At 36.0% G+C, this 25,251-nt stretch overlaps 1 protein-coding gene across 1 annotated transcript in view; it reads right to left on the bottom strand.

The window, feature by feature from the left end:
• Positions 1-25,251, bottom strand: part of LOC136273434 (uncharacterized) — a 44,571-nt gene that overhangs the window by 2,378 nt on the left and 16,942 nt on the right. The window contains exons 19-83 of the mRNA XM_066077840.1: positions 24,949-25,107; positions 24,654-24,796; positions 24,454-24,524; positions 23,994-24,160; positions 23,653-23,819; positions 23,204-23,390; positions 22,812-22,964; positions 22,423-22,602; positions 21,943-22,090; positions 21,497-21,673; positions 21,058-21,209; positions 20,652-20,790; positions 20,222-20,443; positions 20,049-20,115; positions 19,798-19,961; positions 19,521-19,648; positions 19,264-19,405; positions 18,588-18,839; positions 18,448-18,490; positions 18,188-18,339; positions 17,733-17,824; positions 17,571-17,616; positions 17,122-17,373; positions 16,896-16,950; positions 16,488-16,660; positions 15,742-15,915; positions 15,209-15,470; positions 14,865-15,019; positions 14,510-14,683; positions 14,012-14,233; positions 13,869-13,911; positions 13,549-13,709; positions 13,050-13,235; positions 12,608-12,817; positions 12,352-12,394; positions 12,077-12,240; positions 11,196-11,369; positions 10,778-11,045; positions 10,221-10,381; positions 9,877-10,044; positions 9,352-9,570; positions 9,204-9,246; positions 8,762-8,919; positions 8,289-8,477; positions 7,822-8,086; positions 7,392-7,549; positions 6,557-6,730; positions 6,207-6,416; positions 6,047-6,089; positions 5,788-5,957; positions 5,251-5,427; positions 4,804-5,022; positions 4,658-4,700; positions 4,391-4,554; positions 4,065-4,244; positions 3,557-3,812; positions 3,269-3,438; positions 2,904-3,077; positions 2,484-2,733; positions 2,164-2,330; positions 1,836-2,009; positions 1,395-1,647; positions 1,050-1,216; positions 634-807; positions 48-312 (exon numbers count right to left, since the gene is read on the bottom strand). Of these exons, the coding sequence (XP_065933912.1) occupies positions 48-312; positions 634-807; positions 1,050-1,216; positions 1,395-1,647; positions 1,836-2,009; positions 2,164-2,330; positions 2,484-2,733; positions 2,904-3,077; positions 3,269-3,438; positions 3,557-3,812; positions 4,065-4,244; positions 4,391-4,554; positions 4,658-4,700; positions 4,804-5,022; positions 5,251-5,427; positions 5,788-5,957; positions 6,047-6,089; positions 6,207-6,416; positions 6,557-6,730; positions 7,392-7,549; positions 7,822-8,086; positions 8,289-8,477; positions 8,762-8,919; positions 9,204-9,246; positions 9,352-9,570; positions 9,877-10,044; positions 10,221-10,381; positions 10,778-11,045; positions 11,196-11,369; positions 12,077-12,240; positions 12,352-12,394; positions 12,608-12,817; positions 13,050-13,235; positions 13,549-13,709; positions 13,869-13,911; positions 14,012-14,233; positions 14,510-14,683; positions 14,865-15,019; positions 15,209-15,470; positions 15,742-15,915; positions 16,488-16,660; positions 16,896-16,950; positions 17,122-17,373; positions 17,571-17,616; positions 17,733-17,824; positions 18,188-18,339; positions 18,448-18,490; positions 18,588-18,839; positions 19,264-19,405; positions 19,521-19,648; positions 19,798-19,961; positions 20,049-20,115; positions 20,222-20,443; positions 20,652-20,790; positions 21,058-21,209; positions 21,497-21,673; positions 21,943-22,090; positions 22,423-22,602; positions 22,812-22,964; positions 23,204-23,390; positions 23,653-23,819; positions 23,994-24,160; positions 24,454-24,524; positions 24,654-24,796; positions 24,949-25,107 (10,658 nt within the window). The remainder of the gene's footprint in view (positions 1-47; positions 313-633; positions 808-1,049; positions 1,217-1,394; positions 1,648-1,835; positions 2,010-2,163; positions 2,331-2,483; positions 2,734-2,903; positions 3,078-3,268; positions 3,439-3,556; positions 3,813-4,064; positions 4,245-4,390; positions 4,555-4,657; positions 4,701-4,803; positions 5,023-5,250; positions 5,428-5,787; positions 5,958-6,046; positions 6,090-6,206; positions 6,417-6,556; positions 6,731-7,391; positions 7,550-7,821; positions 8,087-8,288; positions 8,478-8,761; positions 8,920-9,203; positions 9,247-9,351; positions 9,571-9,876; positions 10,045-10,220; positions 10,382-10,777; positions 11,046-11,195; positions 11,370-12,076; positions 12,241-12,351; positions 12,395-12,607; positions 12,818-13,049; positions 13,236-13,548; positions 13,710-13,868; positions 13,912-14,011; positions 14,234-14,509; positions 14,684-14,864; positions 15,020-15,208; positions 15,471-15,741; positions 15,916-16,487; positions 16,661-16,895; positions 16,951-17,121; positions 17,374-17,570; positions 17,617-17,732; positions 17,825-18,187; positions 18,340-18,447; positions 18,491-18,587; positions 18,840-19,263; positions 19,406-19,520; positions 19,649-19,797; positions 19,962-20,048; positions 20,116-20,221; positions 20,444-20,651; positions 20,791-21,057; positions 21,210-21,496; positions 21,674-21,942; positions 22,091-22,422; positions 22,603-22,811; positions 22,965-23,203; positions 23,391-23,652; positions 23,820-23,993; positions 24,161-24,453; positions 24,525-24,653; positions 24,797-24,948; positions 25,108-25,251) is intronic.

Here is a 25,251-nt window from a genome sequence, read left to right as displayed (position 1 = left end):
AAAATAAAGATTTTTAATCAATGAAAATTATAAAAAGACTTCCGTACTCGAGAGAGAAAACTTGGTCAATGGTAAACTTCTGTTCCACTCCGAATTTAAAGTCAATGAGGGAGATTTTGAATCTGAAGTCCTCAATGGCCAGGGTCAGTGTGTGGGTACAGGCGTCAATGTCTATACTGTACTGCAGTGTCCGTCCAATGGTCGAGACATCGGTACAACAGGAAATTCCAGTACACGAGGACGATATCCTACAGTTGGTATTACTGGGCAGGGTTGGTAGGTACGGAGTGATGTTCTCTGTACAGCCCGAATCTACAGTTTTTAAAAAGAATATATTAAAATAAATCTTAGAATAACTTTCATGCGGTTTTGAACATAATTTCCAATGCAAACCTCAGAAATATTGTTCAACTTAATTTTCAAGACCTTTTTTCACTCTGAATAATTTTCTATCAATGCATCAATTTTCTACTTTTAAATTATTTTTTAAATAAGTGTATCATTCAAATGAACTAAGCAATAAAACAGTTGATAAAATCAATTTGGACCATGGGTGAAGATATCACCATCTGAAATTTTCAAAGTAAAATCTGTTTACACAATGTGACACACACTTCAATACAGTATACTTGCCAATTTCAAACCCTGAGGCCAGGGCTGCTGTATAGTTGGCTCTGTCACAGGAGGAGGCACTGAAGAACCCCCCTACACCCAGCTCCTCCATCAGCTGTTCAGCCACCAGGGTCTGTAGGTCAGTAGTTGACCCAGGCAGACCCTTCCTAGTCAGGAAATCACTGAATGTGAAGCCTATGAATAACACAAGAAAAAGTTGAGATGAACATTCATATCCTTTAGCTTTAATAAAGAGAACCTCAATGCTTACTTAAACATAGTTAGATGCATCAGTTGTATATGTATGAAAATATTAAAAGAAATCAATAAAGTTTAACATTTCACTCAGAGGAAGATTTGTATCTCAAAAAAGTTTCAAAATATGCATGAGATACAATTGAAGACAATATGACAAATAAAACAGCTGAAAATCTTGCCTGGTATGGCAAATGGAAGAGTTTTGAAATCACAAGGCAAGAATGGCACTTTGACATCGGTCATGATGGGGAAGCTGAGTCTGCAATCACCAGCACTCTCAAAGCAAGCACTGAACTTCATGTTGAACAAGAATGCACTCTCTGCTGACAGGAAATCTATCTTGTACCTTGTTAAAAAAAATGCATGAAATTTAAATCCTAGAGTCATTCATACAAGTACACCAAAAATCAAAATAATTCTTTTGATATGGATGACCATTATTTATCTTTTTTCCATTTTCAATGAATACTTTCTATAGTCTTAAAAACTCTTTTAATTTTTACAAACACAAATATCAGTCTTACTCTAGACGGAAGACATTCTGCAGAGTGTACTTCTGCCACGTGGAGAACTCAAACTTTGTGAGGATAATGACGACTTCTAGTTTTTCCAGCGTGATAAAGACCTTGCCTTTACACCTGTCAATCTTCACCTCCGACTGTATGGAAGTTTTCAGGAGGGCTATATCTGTACAACATACCACACCAGAACAAAACGAGGCCAGAGAACAGGAGGTGTGGCCAGGCAGTGCAGGGATGCTGGGAGCACTGGGACAAGCTGTAATTTCAAAACAACAAAATCTGATGCTTGAAAAATGACTGGATTTTGAACTTTGAAAATTTTATTTTGACCTCCAAAAGTTGATTTATACAAGGGCAATGAAAATTAAAACTTCTAGTCATGTATGCTGTACATATGTTGAGTTTGGCTAGGAAGTTTTTAAGTTAGTAGTTAAAAGATCTTACAAGCCAGATTCCAGTTGCCCGCTCCCGCACTAAGACTTGCTCTGCTGCAAGCTGGATTCAGAAGGAAGTTGGAGATCTTCAGCTCTGACTTCAACAGATCAATGGCCCACTGCTCCAGACTGGCTCCCTGGAGGTCAGCCTTCTTGTCCGAGATCCACTTGCTCAGTGAGAAGTCTTTTGAAGAAAAAATGTTATTGAAAAATATTCTTACACCTACTAATTTCTCAAAATAAATGTAAATGTGTGAAACATAATTATAATAATTGTTACATAAATGCAATTAATATTTTTGTTGTTGAAGTTTTTAAGTCTAGAGCTTTAATTCTACCTTGAATTGCAAACATTCCTCCTGCAAAGTTACACAGGGGTTTAGGGAGTTTGAAGCCTTGTAGTACAACAACGTCATGTTCACAGCTGGATCCACTGCTGTAGCACAGCTTCACTGTCAGGTCCACCACGAAATGGTTGATCTGGGCCAGATCATCTATCACATATCTACATAAGACATATAAGCAAAAAATAAATACATGGATCTTATCTTGTAGACAAACATGTACCAAAATTAATCAAATACACAAATCTTCATGTAAAAAAAATCCATAGAGAATTCAATGAAATGATATAATGTATTGCTTATTGAAGACTGACTCTATGACAAGGACTCCAAAGAGTTTGGCTGTTCCCTTGGTTCCCATCTGATAGTCAAACAAGGACACAGTGTAGGACATCTTCTCCAGCTGAATGGTCATTTTCTCGGCACAGGCGTCAATGTCCAGGGACAGCTGATAGGACAGTGTGGTGATGTCATCCTGCAGACAGCAGGAGACACTGGTACAGGTACTGCCTACATAGCAGCTGATCTTACTGCTGGGAAGGGTAGGGGGTGTCATGGAACAGCCTGTAAGACACGAATAGAGAAAGCTATTAATTTCACATCTTTTATTTCAAACTAATAGCATTTTACCATTGAGAATAAGAAAAAAAAAAATTTTCATTTTGAAAAACAATTAACCAATAATACATGCATTACAGATCAGTATTCAATCAAGTTTACGCGCTTTCTTTTACCTGATGAGACGTTCCATCCTGGGTGTGTCTCTGGACTATAAGGAGCAGCAGTCCTAGAACATCCTACTCCTACATACTCCTCAATTCCTAGTTCTCTCAACAAAAATAGGGTCTGCTCTCTGGTCAGTATGGAACCATAACTGTTGAGGGTTTTCCATGAAGACAAATCAAAACCTACATACGATAAAAGAAAATTGACATATACCAGATCTCCATAGCAGAGTTCATCAATAAGTTCAAGATGTGTATAATAAGTTTTAATTTTTTTTGGCCATGTTTCTATACTCCTAAGTATATTTTAAAGTGAACTTTTATTCAATCCATCCTTTTTTTAAGATAATTTTTCATAATTTGAAAATACTTACTTGGATTGATGTAGTTCAGGTCAATGTTGCAAGGATTCTTGGGAAGAATGGCATTCTCAAAAATTGGCACAGAGAATATGCAGTCATTGGGATTGGAAGCCTCCAGACAGAGACTCAAATTCAGGTTCAGTAGGTATTTCCTTTGTATCTTTAAATTCTGCAGGTTAAAGCTAGAGAGAGAAAAAAAATTCACATCAGTTGAAAATGGAACATGCTATATTTTAACTTAATAAATTGCTCCATCTTTCATTAGGTTAACAAGTTTTAAGAAAATATTTCCAAGCTTACTCTAATCTGAGAGCTCCTTGTAGGGAGTAGTGATCTGTGGTTCCAAATTCGTAGTCAAACAGGGTCACATTATACTGCATTTTCTCCAGGTTGAGGCTCATAATGGACTGACAGGGGTCCAGTAAGACCTGAGTGTTGATGGAACGTCCCGCCAGGAAATCCACCTCCGCGCAGCAGTCAATGCCGGTACAGATGTCTGGGATCAGACAGGACACCTTGTCCGGCAGGGCCACAGGGGCTGAAGCTTTTGGGCAGTCTAAAGATATATGTACCAAATTTCCAATTCCATGGGTTCAAAATGTTTCAATGCTTTTTAGATACATGTAATAGAGTTCACAGATAAATAGAGGAAAACACTTCCTATTTTACGAATTATAATAACATCTTATAAGTCATCTTTTATCATTAGAAATACCATTTCACAATTTTTCAACAAAGCACAAAAATTGACCCCAGTTGGTGTTGAGTTAACGTTGGTTATTTCAATAAAAATATACTGGTAACACACCATTTTTCCAGCCATTTGTGCTGGGCGTATACTTGGCGTCTGTCCGGACACACTGGTTGGGAGCATCGTACAGAAACTGGTCCATTCCCAGTAATGACAACAAGGAGTCAGAATCGGCAGTAGAGAGTGCTGCTGACAGGGCCAGGTTCTTAGCTGTCATCCAGGAAACGCCAGAGAAATCTGTAACAAATTCATCTCAGATATCAACACCACTGATCAACTCCATGCATGATGGAAACATTTTTGATAAAGTTAACAGTGACTGTCATGAATTTCCATAATAATATTATTTACAACTTCAAAAGAAGGTGTAAATTAATTGTTACCAGGTATTTTGAATCCAGAGCCCCATTCACAGAGAGACTTAGGTAACTTGTAGTTTGTCAGTAGATCTGTCTTGTCAATAATACAGGTTCCTACTCCATAACACACAGCAAAACTAGCAGAGATTTGGTAGCTCTTTTCAGCTGGGAGGTCAACAATGGTGAATCTGAAAGACGGTGGAATAAACACATCAACCATTACATCTGTTCAGTTTATGCCTTTTTGATATGAATAAATAGAGACTGACTGTTTGTGTACACTCTACTTACTCAAACTGTACAACACTCATCAAATATCGCTTCTCTGACACCCCTGTAAACAAATATATAAGTTTTTTGAGACATTTATATATTAATTTTACTCAGACTGGAATTCAACAATTCAACAACAATTTAAAATCCCAATCGATCCCTACCAAAGCTGTATCCATTGAGGTCGACTTTAAGTGACAGCTGTTCCACACTGATGGTCAGCACGTGGTTGCAGTCATCCAGATGGATGCCCACGGTGAAGTGTGTGCCCAGGACCGAGCTCTCCGCCAAACAGCATGTCACACCCGTACAGTGAGAGGCAATGTTACAGCGGGCAAAGACGGGCAGGGTGGGCAACACCGTGGACAGGTCCTTTTTACAATCTGTGTAGCAAGCAAAAGTCACAGATGAAATTAACAACCTTCTCTTTTATAAAAATATGAAAGAGTCACAAGATAAACTCTGTACATCTTTTAATGCTTCATTTTTTTCCCTAAAAATAGAGAAACCTTTGCTCCTATTTTATTTGCTCTTATCATTAATGGGCAATATCGCAGCAAGGCTGATATCAAATGGCAAGTCTTCTAAATTAATCGGGGAATAAAACTGACCGTTTTTCCATCCCTTGGCATTGGCTGGGCTGTAGGTATCTGAAGAGAATGAGCAAGGGTTGACACTGAGGTAGGAGCTGATTCCTAGTTTATTGAGCAGCTTCTCTCTGTCCACAAGGCTCAGTACAGCATTAGGGTTGATGCCTTCAGATGTGTACCACTGGTTGATATCAAAGTCTGCCAGAAAAAAATCCAAACATTTTATTTTTTCAAACAGCAATCTTTTTTTATTTGCAAAATTTAACTTTTCAGTTGAGGAAAATTGTCCAAAGAATACACATGCAAATAAACTAGTCTGAACTAATTCTTTAGGGGAAAATGTGTGTGTTTGAGGTTTGATTACTGTGTTAAAATTATTGACATTAAAAGTCATTAATTTTGTAATCTTAATTGTAGATTTTTTGACTAATAATTGCAAAAAATAAAACAATGAAACACATTGTACGATATCAAGTTATGCAGGCTACACACCTATTCTTAGTATTATCAGAAAATGAAAAGATGCTTTAAAGGCAATATCATATAAGTGTTGCTTACTCGGCGTAGAAAAGTCAGCCACCCAGTCACAGATAGACTTTGGCAACAGTGTGTCTTTTAACACATCCAAACTCAGTATACACTTGCTGTCATCTGTGGCCTCGAAACAGACTTTGAGAACCAATGACACCTTGAACTGTCTCTCCACTGGCATGTCCTCAATAGTGTACCTAAAGAAACACAGAGGCATTCATAGTGCATACATCCAGGAATTTTCTTTCGTCAAATTAAATCAATAGTCTTGATGAAATATACTCACTCAATGCGAACAATGCCATTCAAATAGAATTTCCCTGTTGTTCCTGAAAGTGGAAAAAGACTCGACACAAATGATTTTGCATGCATACTGACAAACAGTAAAACTGTGCAATAAAAATCTACTTTAAATCAATTTAATGCAGCATCTCCATTTCACCTACCAAATGTGAAATCGTTTAAGCTGACATTGAAGTACAACTTCTCGATGCCCACTTCCAGGAGGTAGTTACAAGGGTCGATTGTGACGTAGGTCTCGAACGCCCTCTGCAGGAAATTGACGTCCATACAACAGCTGACTGAAGTACAGGTGTCCTTGATCAGACAGGTTAGGTCACCGGACAGGGGGGTAGTGGACACCGCCATCTGACAATCTAATAAACAAATATCAGTCATTACCGGAATCTAAGAAGTGGAGATATAAAAATGGAAGTATGATCAACTTGTTGACATACTAGTGTTTGATATAATTTTTTTAATTGAATATCGAGTCTGATATGAAGATGATACAAACCTTTTTTCCAGCCGTCCACAGAGGGGCTGTATACAGTGCTAGACCTTTCACAAGGCTCTCTGTTTAAGAACTGAGCCACACCCAACTCTTCCAGAAGTTTAGCAGCATCCAGTTTAGAGAGCTGAGAGTTTAATGCCAACTGCATGGTGTTGTACCAATTGTCCAAAGAGAAATCTGAAAGTACAAGACAATTGCTAAAATATTGTCCTTCATCATTTAACTCGATCTTAATGGGGGCTGGGGGTGACTGCCATTTTAGACAATATTGATCTCCTTTAAAAGAAGAGCTCCATATAAAAATAATAGAAAATGATAAAAGTTTACATTAAAATATATGAAATTTTTCTTTATCAAATAGTAGTTGATTGCTTCAGAAATCACAAATAAAATTTTCAAATAATTTAATTCTGGTTGTAACGCGCTTTCTGATTGGCTAATAAATTATTTTATATCGTATAAAGAATGTTGCCTACGTCATAGTAAGACTAACGTCAAAAACGTCAAAAAGGTTTGAAACAGTTTATGCTTTTTTATAAACCGCTTCGCGGTTTATAAAGCGTAAACTGCCTCAAACCATTTTATATCGTATAAAACAAATAAATATTGAATTCATTCCTTAAATAAATCTGATGATTTTATATTACATTATATTTCGACCCCCCCATGCAGCCTCCTTAATATTAAATACTTTGTCATTTCAACATTCTGTCATATAAAGTTGATTAAGTGACAAAGGAATACTGTTTAAGTAATATATAATTATATGACAAAAACCAAAATGTGGGATTCAAATTTGTTTATTCTATAAATTAACAACAAGACATTTGAGACTCACTTGGATCTAGGTAAGGCAGATCCCAGTTACAGCCTGGCTTAGGAATCACCTTTTTGTCAAACAGGGGCAGTTCATACACACACAGGTTATCCTCCAGACAGAACTTGAGATTGATTGTCAACTCCAGGTTCCCTTTGTCCATATCAACTACCACAAAGCTGCAAAAACCAAGCAAGTCAAGTTTGTTAGAGATTTGGCTTATTCTTGCACTGGCACTGAAGTTTGAAAACGAAGCTTGCAAAACTGCAACTGTACATTTAAGCAAAAACAATGAACACAGTTTTAATATATGACATCAACAGGTTTCAAATTTGAAATCCAGCACATTAAAACTTAAATCCCAAAGGGTAACTAACACAAACTTAAGGTTACTATTTCATAACTAGCTAATAAAGTATAATATCATGTCGTATGTATGAAAACATCTTACTCAATTTGGACGACATCCCCAAGACGGTAGTGATCTTGAACACCGTATGTATAGGTGAAGAGTGTCCGTTTCTCAACGAATTTCTCAATGCCTATTTCAAAGGTCTGGAGACAGAGGTTTAGATCTACAAACAGGTGGAAAGTCTGCTGCAGTGGGTCCTGGAAATCTATGCAACATTCCACAGCAGTACAGTGTTCTTTGAGGTGACAGCTTATGGGGATGTTCTGTCCAAAGCGTGTCAGATTTCCTACATTTAATGGGCAATCTGAAATGCAAAGAACATATTTTATAATTTCAATAAAAATACTACTTCCAAATATTCTGATGAAATATGTATGACTATGTATTAAATACTTTAAATGAAAAAAATAAAATAAAACATACAAAAAACATTATTATTAGTATGCATAACTCCGACTTCCACTTTTTTTGATTTGAAAAAAAAATTAAGTTTTAGGGGTATCTACCATTTTTCCATCCCGGTTGATCTGGGGTCTCGGGCTTGTAGTCGCTTGAATCCCTGCTACACTGTTGACTGGGGGGTAGCAGGAAGTTGGTGATCCCAAGGGCCTCCTTCATCAGAGACAGGTGGGTGGCTGACAGCAGTGACCCAGCAGACAGGGACATGTTCTGGTAGAAGTCAGTCAGTGAGAAACCTGGAAATTCAAACATACCTGTTACACATTCTGTTTACTTTTCCAACTGAACCATTCCCCAAACTCACCCATTCTCTGAACAGATATCTTCACAGAGAATTAAAATTTAGTATTTTTATTTATCTAATGGTTCATATTAAACAAATGCAACAAATTAAAAATATATTTAACATCTCTCATTCATGCATTATGGTGGCACGAGGGCATCAATCAATGGAAGGAAGGATGCCAGAGTACTGTTAGCTGTATCATTGGCAGGAATATAACAAGTCTACTCCACTTACTTGAAAAATCCAGTGACCAATCGCATCCAATCTTTGGAAGGTACAAGTCTTTTGCAATGTCGTGAGAGATCAAGCATGGCTGTCCACTCTCTAAGCAGACTTCTAACTTGGCATTAATCATGTACTTAGCATCTCCTGCCAGATCTACCACACTGTATCTGTTCAGCACAAAATCAAGTTGTTCATCAATCCATTCAAAACATAAATTAAAGGTAATAATTAACATCATTTTTGGCAGTTTTTTCAAATCATTTGAATACATCAAAAGCCACTTTCTTTGGATTGTAAATTTTTGTAGACATATTCATTGAATTGCAGTAGTATTAATATTCATTCAAGATTCTGTTTAACAATAAATTTTTATAAGAGGTGTATCCACAAATTCCATGAGAATTAAGATTCATTCTATTGTACAGTTAAAAAAACAACAAATGGTACTTACTCTATCTTTACAACATCCTGTAGCCAAAAGCTTTCCTTCACACCTTAATAAAGATAATTAATTCAGTATAAGTACATTATCAAAATTATAAGCATCACAGATTTTGATATAAAAGTCGTCATATAGATGTAGGATATGATCATTTTACCGAAAGAATAGGTGAGAAGATTGATTTTGGTTTTGTATTCCTCAATTCCAATCTCCATGGTCTTATAGCAAGGGTCAATATTAATGTAGGCCTCAAAATTCCTGCTGATTGGCTTGACTTCCATGCAACATTTAACCTCTGTGCACTTGGAGGAGATGGAGCAGACAACTGGCAAACCGGACAGATCTGGTTTCTTGTACCAGGAGGATTTGGGGCAAGCTGAAAGATCAGCAAAAAGAACATCAAATACATGTGTGGGAAATCAAAATTGTTGCCAGTAATCTTAACTAAAGAATGCTAACAAATTCAAGTGACACAAAACAGTATTCTGCACTTCTTTGGATACAGAGACAAAATTCTTTGGCAACTATAAAAGTCTTTCAGAATAACTATCTTTAAAAAATGCCTAATAAAATTCTAATTTTTTGTTAAAATGTGCAGTTCACCATACAGAAAATGACTATGAATCATAAATTTCATTGAATTGCTTCGAAGTTACACTGGAGCAAATGACTGCGCTGTTACCGTCATTCCAGCCCTTGACTGTGGAGGCAGTTGAGGTGGCTGAACACTGCTCTTTCTTCAGGTAGCCAGCCAGTCCCAGGTGCTCCATCAGCTGGTCACTGGCCGCAGTCAACAGGATCTCCCCGGGGTTGTCTGGCAGCAAGTCCTTCCAGTTCGCAAAGGAAAAGTCTGTGAAAAAACCCAAACATCAAAGGATCAAAATTTCAATCTTAGTGTGATAAGGAAGCCATTGAATCTTCACATCAACAATGGGGATAAATAACAAATATTTTTAAATATGTCTGAGGAAGAACCAAGCATTCAGGTGTAAAAACAGTGTGATTTCCTGTCATATGATCGCTTACTTTGGATCTTGGCAGCTGCTGCAAAGTCGCAGACATTTTTGGGAAGTCTTTTCTCCTTGAAAATGTCCAAGTCAAGGATACAGGAGCTCTCCTCAAAGCACACACTGAGCTTCATGTTGACCAAAAACTGATTCTCGGCTGACAGGTCCCAGATCTTAAACCTGTTGTAAACCAATTATGTAATCATATACTGGAAAACAAATTTTATCTGCAATGACTTTATTTTGCAATTGAATGGTAATAAAAAAAAGTTCAAATGGACAAAATACTGCAAAAATTAAAAATTCATTTAACATCTTTAGAAAAAAAAAACACATATTGACTGCAATTATAAATATTGGCAACTTTGAGGGTGTTGTGATCCTCATTAAACTTGCTTGTAAGTGAAAGCATAAAATCTTTCAACCGTTGCAAAATCTGACATTCATCTTCAATTACATCTCCAGATAGTTCATCTACATATCAAATTCATCTTCAATTACATCTCCAGACAATTCATCTACATATCAAATTATGTTTATTACACAAATGCAATTTTTGCTGTAATAAAGCCTTACTTGATTCTGACAACATTCACAAGGCGGAAGTCCTTTTCGATGCCAAAAGTGAATTCCTGCATGTAGATGACAAACTCCAGTCTGTCGATTCCAAATTTGATCACAAAGTTACAAGGATCGATGTCTAGGTAGGCGTGGAAGTTGTGCTGGATGATGGAAGCTCCGATACAACAGTCCAGGGAGGTACAGGACTCCCCGATCTGACACACCATGTTACCTGGCAAGGTGGGCAAGTTGGAACCTACCTGTCCCAAGTCCTTGGTACACACTGGAATGGAACATTCGATTAATAGATAAATTCACAATGTAATCCAAGAAAATAAACTGGGGTTCAACAAATACCAATAAAACCAGTATATCACTGGAAATTTATAACATAACTACATAAACCATATAATTATACACATATTAACTTTACCTTTTTTGACACCATTTGTGTTAGGGGTATACTTTGAATCGGTCAGGGAACATGGGGGATCATTGAGGTAGGTAGGTAGACCCAATGCCTCCTTTAGTTTGTCCAGAGCGAGGCCCTTCAGTTGATCCACTGCATTCAGTCCCTGCTCTTTCATGTACGCCTCCAAGGAGAAGTCTGAAACACATAAAAATCTTTAAAATTATTCTTTTAATGAATATATCTCAATTTTAAATTCCTTAAAACTTAAATATACAAATGCATTGAATGCTTATTACTGTAAACCAACTTTTATTCATGTGTAAGAAATTTTTGTGAGGTTTGCTAGAGCCTCCTTCACGAATATTTCTCTCCACAAACCAGTTCTTTCCCCATGGATATAATAACAACCAGGGTGTAGATAGGGTTTGAATGCGAAAAATAATTCACCAGTTTCTCCCTAGGATTTGTGCAATTAAGATGTCAAAAATAAAAGTTGGTAAACAGTATCTACCCCAACCCTAACACTGAAACCAACATTTAGCCATATTAAGTATAGATTTTCAACTGATAAAAAAAAAAAATTAAATTTGGCTAAATGTCTTTTCTCTAACTCAGCTTTACAGCAAATATAAAATAAGTTTCTTTTAACTGTTTATTTGATATTTGATACCGTGGTTTCATTAATTTTCGTGGGTATCAATTTTCGTGGATTTTCTGAAAACCACAGTTTCAAGGATACGTAATTTCGTGGCCAATGATCCAATCAATACAAAATGTTAGTTGAAATTGAACTTCAATGAACTTTTAATTTCATGGATCAACTTAACAACGAAATCCACGAAAATTGGTATTCAACGAATATTGATGAAACCACAGTGCCCCAAATATATGAATGTTCTTACCCGGATGCAAGAACTGTGCGGCCCAGACACAGATTTGTTTGGACAGTTTCACTTTTTCAAAGATGTTGACGTTGACCAGACAGTTGCCTCCGTCCTCAAAACAGATGGCCAGGTCCACAGTCACCACATAGACCCCCTCTCCTACATTGTCCCATATGGTGTACCTGTTAGGGAATAAGAAAGTTGGTAATAAAGAGCTTCAAATTGTTCAAAAATTATTTCTGTATGGAGAATGTTGAGCAGTAATAGATATTTTTTTTATTTGCCATACATACCATACTTTAATCACTCCCATGATGACAATTTCCTTTCTTACTCCTAGTAAGGAAAATGATTGCATTTTTAATTCAATTAACATGCATTTTTTTTCTTTGAATTGTACTGAATAATATGAATGTTGAAATAATAAATAAAGGATAAGAAATGTCCTTCAATTTATCCATAAAATTCAGAAAACTTTTATATAATTTTCAATATTTTGATACAAACTCTCATTTTTGAAATAGAATCTTAAAAAAACTCAGCTCTTACCATATTCAAACATGTTGAGTGAGACCTCCTCTACCAGTTTCTCGATTCCGACGGTGAACTTCTGGTTACAGAAATCAATGTCCATCATGAACTCAAACGTTCGGCCGACCTTACCCACCTCCACACAACAGGACACCGCCGTACAGGTGTTCTTGATGTTACAGTTGGTGGTTCCGCGGATCTTGAACAGCGGCAAATTGGCAGGACATTCTTTGAAGTTTAAGGTAAATAAAGAGTGCATATAACTAAGGCATCCACTTTACTTACAGATATGATCTAAAGCAATATATATGAAAGCAATTATACTAGTTCTTTGAAAAAAATGAACTAATTTCATCCTGTTCAGAGCTCAATTTCATCTAACATGCACAAGAAAGAAATAAAATAAACAACATGAAAATTCATCATATAATATGCTATTCATTTATGTTTTTTTGTATACCAGAGGACCATCCAGTGTAGTTGAGTTTGTTGATGCTGTAAGGGGGCTCGGATCTATCACATGGAGTCTCCTTCATAAAGGAGTTCAGTCCCAGCTTTTCAAACACAAAGTTGGAGAGAGCGGTGGACAGACTGCCATCCTCCGTCATTCCAAGCTCTTGCTTCATGTACTCCTTTAGTGAAAATCCTACAAAGAGAGTAAGATTTTTTTATTGATTGACCACAGAAACGAAATTGTCCAAAATTTAACAAATTTCTAAAATTTAACAAATTTCTTGAAGAATGATTCAAAACTGTGAGAAACAAATAATATATGTATATCACTTTAAAATTTAAAATTACATACAAACTGGGAAGAATGATTGCATTTCAAAAAAATCACATGAAAGTTTGTTTTTATTATTACATTTACTTTTACTTACTAAATGCTCTAGTTGCTTGACAATGAGTAAGGCAACAATAACAGTAAAATGTAAAAGCTGATTTGTTAAAAATCTGACCTTTAAGATTGAAGTCCATGGTGAGGTCGCAGTTGAGGATAGGAATGAGGACCTGGTCAAATATGGGGACATCCAGAGCACAAGAGTCGGGCTCCAGACAGATCTCCACACTCAGATCCAGCACATACTTCTTGGACACCTCCAGCTGACTGGCCTTGAACCTAGGAGGGACATTAACATGTGGTCATAAAACAAGCAGCAAAACTTGAAAATGTTCTAACTTTTTGTATCCTGTGTAATCCTAATTTCAATATTTCAGGAGGTGTCTGTCTTAATCATATCTCATGAATTGTGTTTTTACAAAAATCATGAAAACTTACTTTATGTAGATAATGTCAGCAATGTTGATTGAGACTTCTTTTCCTGAAAAGCATACATAAGGCAATTTTATGAATAATCCAAACATTCAAAAGAAACAAAGCAGTAAAGTTTAATCCAGATGTAGGTAAAATAGTAACTCTACCCCAGAAATCAGTGAAATCCAAAAGCCCATAGGAAAATGTCTTCTTCTCAATGCCTCCAGAGATGATATAGTTGCAGCGATCAAAATGAAGGAACATATGGACGTTGAGGTTCAGTGGTTTGAAGCTCACACAGCAGTCCACACGGGTACAGTTGTGGGTCAGAGCACACTTGACATTATCAAAGGGGATGTTCGGGGGCTTCACCCAGTCCAGGGTGCACTCTGTATTCAAAATAAGGAGACAATACAACATAAATCATCTTTTTTCAAATATAAAAAATCTGAGTCTCTAAACTTGAGAAATACAGTTATTAATATGTACTGACTCTATATTATTTCAATACTTTTATAAAAATTAACATCTTATTTATCCCCCAACTATCTCTATGCCCTAATCTCTTCCTGTACAAACACCATATAATACATGTAAATTCTCTCTCTCTCTCTCTCTCTCTCTCTCTCTCTCTCTCTCTCTCTCTCTCTGATTCAATTCTCTACCATTATTCCAGCCATTAACACTGGGGGTGTAGAGATTGTCAGAAATACTGCATGGTGTATCAGACATCCACTGGTCCACTCCCAGCTGTTGTAACAACACAGCCTTGGCACTGTCCTTCATGCCATCCAATGTCAAATTGCCCATTTCTTGCAGCAGGTTACTCATAGAAAAGTCTGAAAGAAATTTTTTTTAATATTAGTCAAACTCTAAAATTTGATAAAGATCAAATAAAAAAAACCAATACCTTGTCAGAGTCTACCATGTACATAAAATGATTTTTTTTTTTACAATTTGTGTTATAATGCACTTAAGATCGTTCATGTTTAGCAAAGAAGTTTAAAGAAGTTGACCTACTTTTGTTGCTCCCTGTGATCACTGAAGTGAGGGTGGGCAGCTTTGTGTTCTTCATGATGGGGATCTTGATGGAGCAGTCGTCCGGTTCCAGACAGACCTCGGCATGGGCGTTAAATACGTACACGTGCTCGTCTGTGATTGGCTTGACACTGAACCTGTAGTGAGCATGAAAATATAACAGGTCTTTATCAAAAATCTTTTTCTGCAGAATAACGAAATCCCCAACTTTTAAATAACATTTTTACACCAAGTTTCGTCAGCCTTAATTTTTACTTTTGATGAACAAATGCAACAGTTACTATTATTTCATAACCATGCTGACCACTAAAAAGTTAAAATCGTACGAGAAATATATTAAGTCCTGGGCCACAGCTATCTTGATGGTGTCTCCCCAGTCATAGTTGAAGAGCTTCAGGGTGCCGGTGATGGTTTCCAGGCCATATCTCAGCTCTAGCTTGTCCAGATCCAGATACACATAGGCATGGAGCCCTAGCCCCAGCATAGGGATCTCTGCACAGCACTCTACCCCCGTACAGAAGTCAGGGATGTAGCAGGACATGGGGTCAGGGATCTTGGAGGGGAGAAACCCAATGGTTTTCGGACAGACTGCAAAATACAAAATGTAAAAATATTCAGTAAGATTTCAATTTCTCCAAAAGCCAACATCATATAAACATTATAAACTAAATGCTTAAATTTGAATTGGAAACGCTGAAAAACCATTCAATCAATGATTAATGAAGAAAAGATTTCAAACCAAAATCATGCAATATCAAGCTGCTAAAAATATTACTTTAACATTAGATTTTTTTTTTTGTACAACATGTACAGTATTTATAGATTATTACCACATGTTCTATAAAGTGTATGGCCTTACCATTATGAATCCCCTGCACTGATGGTATGTAAGGAACCCTATTGCGGTCACATCGGGGTTTTTTGAAGAAGTTGGTCAGGTTTAGCTGTTCCAGCAATAAGGTCACTGCCCCCTCAGCTAACTGTTCTCCCACTCGCAGAGTGTTATTCTGCACCCAATTTGTCAGAGAGAAATCTAGAAAATGATAAGATATTAACAAAATATGAGAGTAAATATGTATAAACCAATCATGTTAATAATATTCAATTAATATCCCAACAACAAAATTAGATACCTTTTCATATCAGATGTAAAGGAAGGTATTAGAGAGAAAAAATGGACAAAATAAACATTACTTTAGAATATTCAAAATACAACATATTGTGAACACTATGCAAATTTCCATTGAATCTACCAGATTTATCAAGAGAATTATCTTTCCTGGCCATTAAAATAGACCAATCCACACTTTACAAAAGTTAATATGTCCCTTGGCCGCCATCTTTGGGGAAAAACCCATATATTTCTCACAGTAGCCTTAAGTTTGTAGTTTAAAGGGTTGTAACTTTATTTGACATTAGAAATCGGTTTCCTCTGTGAATTTTGATTGCCGCAAGTTCGGGCAACCCACACATGCCCAAATATTTGGTTGCATAAAGAAGGGAAAAGTTGTTTCTTCCCTTTTGACCTTTGGGTTGATCACCCTGCAAAAGGGAACAACTTTAGCAAAGTGTGGATTGGACTATAGCACATCTAAATAAACATACTTTGGAAGTTGACCAATGCCCGTTGATCACACACTGGGATTTCCTCCTTCTGTAGAAGATGGAGGCCTTCCTCAGTAGGAATACAGATCTTCTCGTCATCCAAGGGGAAACAGATGGAGACCTTCACATCCACAATAAAGCCTTTGTTTTCTGCCATTTGGTCAATGAAATATCTAAAAAAATATATATATCACAGACATTAATACAATATATTCAGACTGCAACAAGTATACATTCCTGTAGATACTTTTTAATAAAAAATTTTATTCATCCTGTAACTAGTTTATACCTTTCAGTTTGATAGTCATATATATTACTTTGTTGGTTGTAAAATTCTTTATCATCAGAATATTGAATTTTATTTGTTATGGTAAATTAATATCAAACTTTATTTCTCTCCTAACTTACGTGATTGTAACCGGAGCAGGATTTCCAGATCCCAAAGTCAGTGTTTTTGATGTTCCTGAAATCAAATTAAATGTCACTTTTAAATTAAACAATATAAGAGTATCTTAACTGCTGGAACCTGATTTAAATACCTTGTGTTACATACAATGTGAAAATTAAAAAAAAAAAGAAAAAAAAAAGAAAAAAAAAGTTAATACATATAATGGATTTAAAAATGATTCCATACCATATTCATATGTCAAGAACTTTGTTCTTAGCAGTGTAATTGTTCCAAATCCGATGTCAATGAAGAAATCACAGGGGTCTAACTTGAACCAGAAGGGAATGTTTTTGGTGACTTTGATGTCTCCTAGGGGGATAGTGAAGGTCAGATCCAGACAGCAGTCTATTCCCCAGCAGTTGGGCGGCAGTTCACAGTTCACCATGTGTTTGATGCCGGTGGGGATATACTTTCTTACGTCAAACAGGGCAGGACATGCTACAAAAATTCTCTAAGGCCTTACTACAGTAATTTGACAAGCTAGAACTTTACAATTGAGTAAGAAGCCTTAACAAATAAAATTTAACAAAGAAGATTGCAATGAGTTCATAAATTTTTAAGCAATGTCATGCAAGACATAATGAATCTACAACCTTTACCAATGAAAAAGGTGACATGCTATAAAAACTACTCACAGGCTGGAGTTTCTGGCACTGTGCACACTCCTGATACTATTACTTTCTGCAATTAAATATAAGAGCATTAGCACTGAATTTAAACAAAATTAGATTAATTACAAGGAAACCAATACAAAGTGGAAAAAAGAGTTCTTAAACTCAAGAAATTTTAAAACCTACATCTAAATCAAATTTCTTTAGGATAAGATCAAATGCTTCTGCTGTCATTTTGCCTCCTATTTCAGCCAGCATTCCTTTGATGGATCCTCCTCCTAAAAACATGCAAAGTCTTGCATAAAAACTTGCTTAAACACCAGATTGTTCCAAAATTCCATCTTATTTTAATACTTTACACAGAAGAGTACATGATCATCAAATTATTCACTAAATTTCATGAAATGATCCCATAAAAGAAATTGTTAATCCATGTGATTATAATACTACAAAACATCTATGTATCTACTTGGATAAATGTTTTATGCAGAGAAAACAGTTCTAGGGACTATGAAGTATTGTATAAAACTGTCTTGCATGCTGTAGCCTTTATGTTATAATTTTCCTTTGTCTGTCATTTGATTTCATTTTGACTGTATGCCAACATGGCGATGTCAATAAACCATTGAATTGAAATTTACCTGGCAGAACAAAGTCTCCACATAGGGGTATAGGGAATTCAAACTGTTTAAGCAGGTAGTCATCTAAGATACAGTCTCCATCAGACAGACAGATCTGCAGACCAAAGTCCAGTATGAAGATCTTCTGGTCTACATTTCTGTTGATGTTGTACCTTTGGATTGCAAAATTAAACATGTCATCAAATCATTTTTAACATTTTTAAACACTAAAGAGAAAATTGAAACTTGTCTACAAAGAAATATGACAGCATTTTACATACTTGACTTTGATGTTCTTGGAAATCTCTGCAAGTTTTTCTGTGCCTAAAATATACAACAATATTAAATAAAAATGCAGATCTTATTTTAAAACAAAAAGACAAAACACTGAAGTAGCAATTCCTGAACACAATATCCTTACCCCAGTCATAGTTCAGTAAAACCTTGGTAATTTGAAAGCTTTCAAATCCCACTTTCAGTACAAAGCTACATGGATCCAGGTCCACATAAGCCTTGAGAGCCTTGGTGTAGGAGAGTCCGGCCAGGGAGAGGGAAATGTCCGCGCAGGCGTCCAGTCTCATGCAGTCACTCTCTATGGAGTAGTACACGTGCTTGGCCAGCTTTTCATTCTTGATGGTGGGCAGAGTGATGTTGAATCCCAGAATGCTGCACCCTGTTAAATATGAAGTCATTTACTGTAAAAGTCGTATTTAAGTGTGGGGGAAATTTACACTAGATACGTGTTAAGCTTTAAAACCACACGAAATTCCCCAATGTTTATGGCTGTAAAAATCAAATCCCTAGAGTCTGTGTTAAATCACGCAACCGTGTATTCAATACCCATTGTTTATTAACCACTTTAAAAGTATTCCAATTACAATTATTCACAATGTACATACAATCATTTGACTTATAATTAATAGAATACCTTACCCTAGTATTCCCCAGTATTACATCTGAAGGCAAAAAGAATCAAAACAACTTCCACGGAGAACTTGAGTGAATTGTCATATTTTAGAAATTTTGTTGGTGGGGGGGGGGGGGGGGGGGGGGAGGGGGGGGAGGGGGGGAGGGGCGGGGGACTAAAGTTCCCTTACTGAGATCATCCTCTCTGATCCTTGTGTTTAGCTCATCTCTTGTTCCATTGGATGACAAGTTCCTAGTTTCCAGAATTTCTGTGATTTGTCCCAAGGTCATGTTCTCTGGTCTGGGACAGGGTCCAGTCTCTTGCAGGAAATCCTGTAACCAAAGGCAGATTCAAACTAAATCCTAAATATAACTGACTTGTAGCTTAAATAGAACTATATCAACTTAAATGAAAGGGGAAACGTTTTCAAATGGATGAATTAATTACCTCAGGTAGGCCAAGAGTGGAGAGGAATTCTTTGGCCAACTCCGAGGCAGCTGTTTTGACCAAAGCTTTTCCTTGTTCTTTGATTTGGTTCATGAATGCCTGTTTGTCAAACAGCTTCTTGAAGTCAACTGAAAGATACAGAAATTTATTGATTAAAATGAAGCACTGGCTCAAAATTACAAAGGTGACTTAGTTGCAAATTTAAATTAAAAACTTTAGTGCACTGTTAAAAAAAAAGAAGAATCAAACTTGGTGACAAATTTTGGCTGATACTGACTCTTTGGCCACACAAATGTTCCATCTGGAAGACAGGTAGGAATGGGCAGTACAGCGTTGTCCAATAAATTAATGTATATCACACACTTCTCAGAATCGTCAAAACTACAGAATCCAGCACCAAAGGTTGCTAGAGTGGCATTCTCCCCCTTGAAAATATTGTACCTGTTAAAATAAAGAAAAAAAATAGATACATAAAAAGTAATTTAAAACCATTCTAAAATCTTTAAATAGATCAACCGGTATACTTACTTTATGAGAAGCTCAATGCCACCCAAGATGTCCAATTTGATACCTGACCTTAATTCACCCTCAAAACCTACAATATTGGACAATAAGCATGTAAACATGACATTCTCTAACACATAGTACTTAACAAAAATACATTTATAAAAGGAAGTACAGAGCACCATATTTTTACATACCATCAAACTGTATGCTTAGGTTTATATCAATTTCATATTTATAGTTTTCAAATGCCATGGTAAACTTCATTGGAGTTGTGCAAGGATCAAATCTAGCCCAGGCTTTGAAGACTTTCAGGAACATCATGAGTTTGACATTGATACAGCATTCCACTCCTAAACAGTAGCTGTCAAAGGTGCAGTATACATTCTTTGGCATGGTAAAGGAAATCAAAGGGCATCCTGCAAACAGCAAATTAAAGTAGAAATTCAGTGTGAAAATATCAGTGTGTCTAACTAAATACGCAACTTTATTCCAATACAACTTGACTTTTGAAATATCCTGTTACACTATGAAACCTACTAATTCTTGATCATGTTCCGCTTAATTTGCAAAAAAACAAAACTGTTATTTTTGTACATTTTTAAATTAGTTTTAACAATTGGTCACCTTGGTCCAATTTCAGTAGACGATCTGCCATTTCCTCTCTGGACCCCGAAGAATTCTTTCCCCTCTCCTTCAGTTCCAGGGACAACTGATCCTCAGACATTTCACTTGGCTTCAGACAGGGCTTGTTGTCTATTATTTCCTACACAAAACACAACACATCAAGTCCCAAACCAAAGTAAAGTAAACTGAATTGAAAAACTTTCAAGATTACTGCAAAATCATATCAAATCTTCAATCTGGTTTGAAATTTCTAAAAGTACTTTCATTTGCATTTTATGTTTCATAAAATAAGTAAAATGATACAAAATATGACAGACACAGATTTCTTCTTAGTATTAGCCTTTCCAAGATACTAATATATGAAATATCTTTAAAAATAACAAAATCATTCCAGATGGTCACTTACTTTGATGGTAACGATAACCTTCGCCATGGCCTCCTTACTTTTCACCATTCCAAATCTATCCAAAAACTCTATAATAGTCCCCATCTTCAAGCGCCTTAAGTTTAGTTTCTGAAGAAACTTATCTGCAGTCCTCAGCAGTTTTGTGAACATCCCTGCAAATGAAATCTCTCATTTCAAATCATTTAAAATTTCCACATTTAAGATTGAACTCAAATTTTCAACGCAATAAAGAGTAATAAGTAATTCATATTCTAAGACAAACTTTCTTTATCTTTTGTTTAGGGAATGCTGGAGAAAAATAATACATGTATAATTATGTTGAAAATAAGAGAGAGGGAGAGAAAGAGGTTAGTTAAGGGTGACGGGAATTCGGAAGAGGAGATCAGGTTTGTTGGAAGAGAAGGGAAAGGGGTAGGAGAAAGAGATTTTTTCTGCAGACCTTTGATGGCCCCTTTGGCCCCTGGTGCCGGGGTGGTGGTAGTGGTAGTGGTGGTGGTAGTGGTAGTCACGGGATACCCCATTATTGCTGCACACTGGTCCTCCTCTGGCTCATTCATACCCTGCTCCGCGGCTGCTGGCTGAGATTTGACTTTATTGAAGGCACTGTCAGGATCAGCTATACAAGAAAACAGATGGATTCTCACATTTAATATTCAATTTTTTTGTGGAGTACATCTTATAATTTGCATTATACACAATAAATTTAACTTTCCTGGTAGTGGTTTATTTTAACTCAGCCATTTCATATTTTAAAACACTTAAAAACATTTATTACAAGAAAAATACTGAATTGTTACCAGTGTTTGAGTTTTCTTTTTTCTATAATGTAAGGAATACAACATCATTTCTATTATTTGATGTTGTGTAAAAAGTTAAACCATTTACATTTGATGGCCTTGGTGTCATCAGGATCGGCATCAGCTGGTGGGTTAGAGGGAGGAATGGCAAAGTTTGTATTGTTCAGCGTTGGGGTGTTATTCTGTGGGGCCTGACCTCCCAGACCAACAATGACTCCAGCTGCTATGGTCTCAAACTACATAGGAACACATAAAATCATTTAGCTCTCACAAAAATCACTAAACATGCTGAAAAATGGTCTTACTAAACCACAAAAACAAAACGTTTCTTTACTCTAAGACTTGAATATAAATCCATGAATTAATATGTTATATACCATTAAAATATTTTTGAATTGCATAATTTTCCATGTGTTACAATAATTATTGCAAAATTACAACAAAGTGTTGATTCTATAACAGTTTAAGTACTTTTCTATGCAAAAACATTTTTTTTAACATGCAGCATACTTGAACTGTACAGAAATTTTAAAAAAATATATAATCATGGTAAAGTTTTAGTATGTACCTTCCAAACCAGTTTGTAATCGTCACACTGCTGCACCCAGACCGGCATAGTGGGGAAGATGGACTCCAGATACTTGGTGGGGTCTATGTAGTCTGCGGCATCCTGCTTCTTCATGGCCATGTGGATGTGGTTGATGCAAGGGGACTTAACCACCTTCCCTATGATCTGACCAGCAGCAATCTATAAAAGCACACAGGCTCAAAATATTTGAATATTATCAACATTATGATTTTTATGGATAGGATTCTAGAAATGCAATCCAGAATAACAAAGAAAAAAGTAATTAAAAAAAAAAAAGAGATTTTTTTGTATCTAGTTCAGCATACTTTTGTATAGGCACAATATATTCAAACAAGCTTGAAATTTGTTTTCTACCACACGACACTTACTGTGCTTGGAGTGGTTGTCTCTATGGTAGAGTTTGGCTCTATGTTCTTGATGTAAACTATCATACCAGCCATAGAGCCTGTCTTGATTGTAATGATCACTGCCTCATCATCTGTTGCATCTCTGGTAATGCTGCCAGCAAATGGGGCCACCAACTAATAATACAAGTCATAAAAAAAACCACAATTATGGTTTTTCCATACACTTGTGTCATTTATTGGAATAAAGTCAAAACAAAGAGCAGAGGAAAAGTGGAATTCCTTATTTTTGAGATTAGCTCTTAAGTTAAATAGAACATTATGAAATATTTAATTCTATGTTATTTTAACTGACTGAAGCTATCCTAAACATTGTCATGAAGGAATTTTTCCACTTGTCTTCAAAATTTCCCTACCATATCGCCTTTCTCAGCCGAAATGTCCACCCCTTTGTGCACATATTCTGGGTCATCATTGTCTAGTTCTGAGGGATAGAGTCCTTTACCATCACAGCCTTTGCCTTTCATTCTCCGTCTTCTTGGGAAGTTCTTGTGGGCCTTCGGTCCAAATATGGAGTCAATGATTCCTCTGGCTGTTTGGTACCTATAGATATTGATTTCACTCAGATATGCACAAATGCTTTCATAAAAATTGGTAGATTAAACACAGCATTCAACACATTAATGACAAATTTATTGACTGCCTTTGTTGCATGCCCTCTTGAATTCCACAAGAAATTTTATGGTAAAATATATTCAGCCCTTGATACAGTTACAACATCTTTGTAACATGTAAATCTATATATACGGTACATGTATCTCTCTTTAGTAAAACCATCATAATTGTAAATCAATGCTTAACCTACCCTTCTTTTAGCATTGTGTATGCCTCCTTAACATTCTTGATCAGGTTGAAGACTTTGGCGTACTTTGCTATAAAAGCGTCAGCCATTCCAATTAATCCTTGGAATGGCGTCATCAGTTCATCTTTGATCGGTTTCAGGACATCTAGTATTTCTTGACGTACTTGCATCTAAATGTTGAAAACATACTTACATATTATAATAAAAGTAACAAGAAGGGAACTTTTGACACGGTTTGAGATGACAAATCGCGACTAACTGTATCAATTTTTCCGTTTCATTTTGAGATAGGTATTTCATCACAATTACAATCACAAATTGAATTTGGTTTTGCATGTACATACTGTTGTCATTTTTCCATTAGTGATTTTTAGGACCCCATCTTCCTCCTTGGGAATAACCTCATTGACCCATGCTGTTCCAGCATCAGCCAAGCTTTGGAAGGCATGTGTGGCAAGCTCTGTGTATTCCTCAACCAATCCTTGTACATCAAACCAATATGGCTTCTCATCTGTCGGAGTGAAAATTTAATTTACACTATTCATGTTTAAACATCCAATCTTAAAAAAGATAAAATTGTAGTAAAGAGGATATAACTTTATTATAATGTACTTGATATTTACAAACTCAATCACTGAAGTAGCTGATGAAACAATTAATAGAACAAATCCTATTTTAATGAAGTGTTTTATATTCATTGTGAACATGAAGCACATTACTTAAGTTCAAATGATAACATTCAAATGATGACTTGATTTCATTATATACAGAAAGACAAATTAAATTAATATTCATAATGATCACCTCTTAAGAAGAAGCAAGCCTCCTGTGTTTTGTTCTTTGCTTCCAGCAGTGCCATAATGGCCTGATATATTCTAAAAAAAAAAAAATTAAGGAAATTCATAAAAAAACCCACTGAATTATTCAACATCAATAGACCAACAGTAAGGTATGTTTGGTTTTTATACAATTAATTAATTGAGAATTTTGCATTGATCACTTACGAAAGAACTCCTTTCCCAATGTTCATGATGGCACTTTTGGGATCCTTTGTAATAACCGAGAAACCATCAATGATATCTTTGATGGACTCGTAGATGATTTTTCCTTGCTGGGGAATAATCACTTTGATAGTCTGTTCAACTTGCTAAATAATGACATAAAAAAGGAACATTTTTTTAAATTCACATCAAATTTCAAAAACACTTTCAAAGTAATTTAAAATTAACACACGTAGTAATAAATCCAATAGTGCCGTTGTGCTGCTTTTACAGTTGGAGAAGAAATATAACAACTTACATTTACAAAGCCCATCACGTCGGATTTAATGTCATTGAAAAGTTTGCCAACTTTGTGTACAAAATGAACCATGGGTCTAAAAGCCGGAGGAAACATTTCTTCGTCATATTTTGCTAATTTTTGCATGGCTGTCACTGCAACAGTTCTCAGATTCAAGACCTAAGAAGGACAAATAAGTAGATTAGCATGCTTTATAGTGGAATCAGCCAGGTACCAAGAAGATTCAATTCTCGGCAGAATTTCTGCAAAATTTCATTTCAATTTTACAGCATAACACAGCTGTCAATTAATACATTCCCAAAG

This window comes from Magallana gigas, chromosome 3 (genome assembly GCF_963853765.1).
Source record: "Magallana gigas chromosome 3, xbMagGiga1.1, whole genome shotgun sequence".
NCBI lineage: Eukaryota > Metazoa > Mollusca > Bivalvia > Ostreida > Ostreidae > Magallana > Magallana gigas.
Note: the sequence above shows the minus strand (reverse complement) of the source record. Positions and strands in the feature narration are given on the sequence as shown.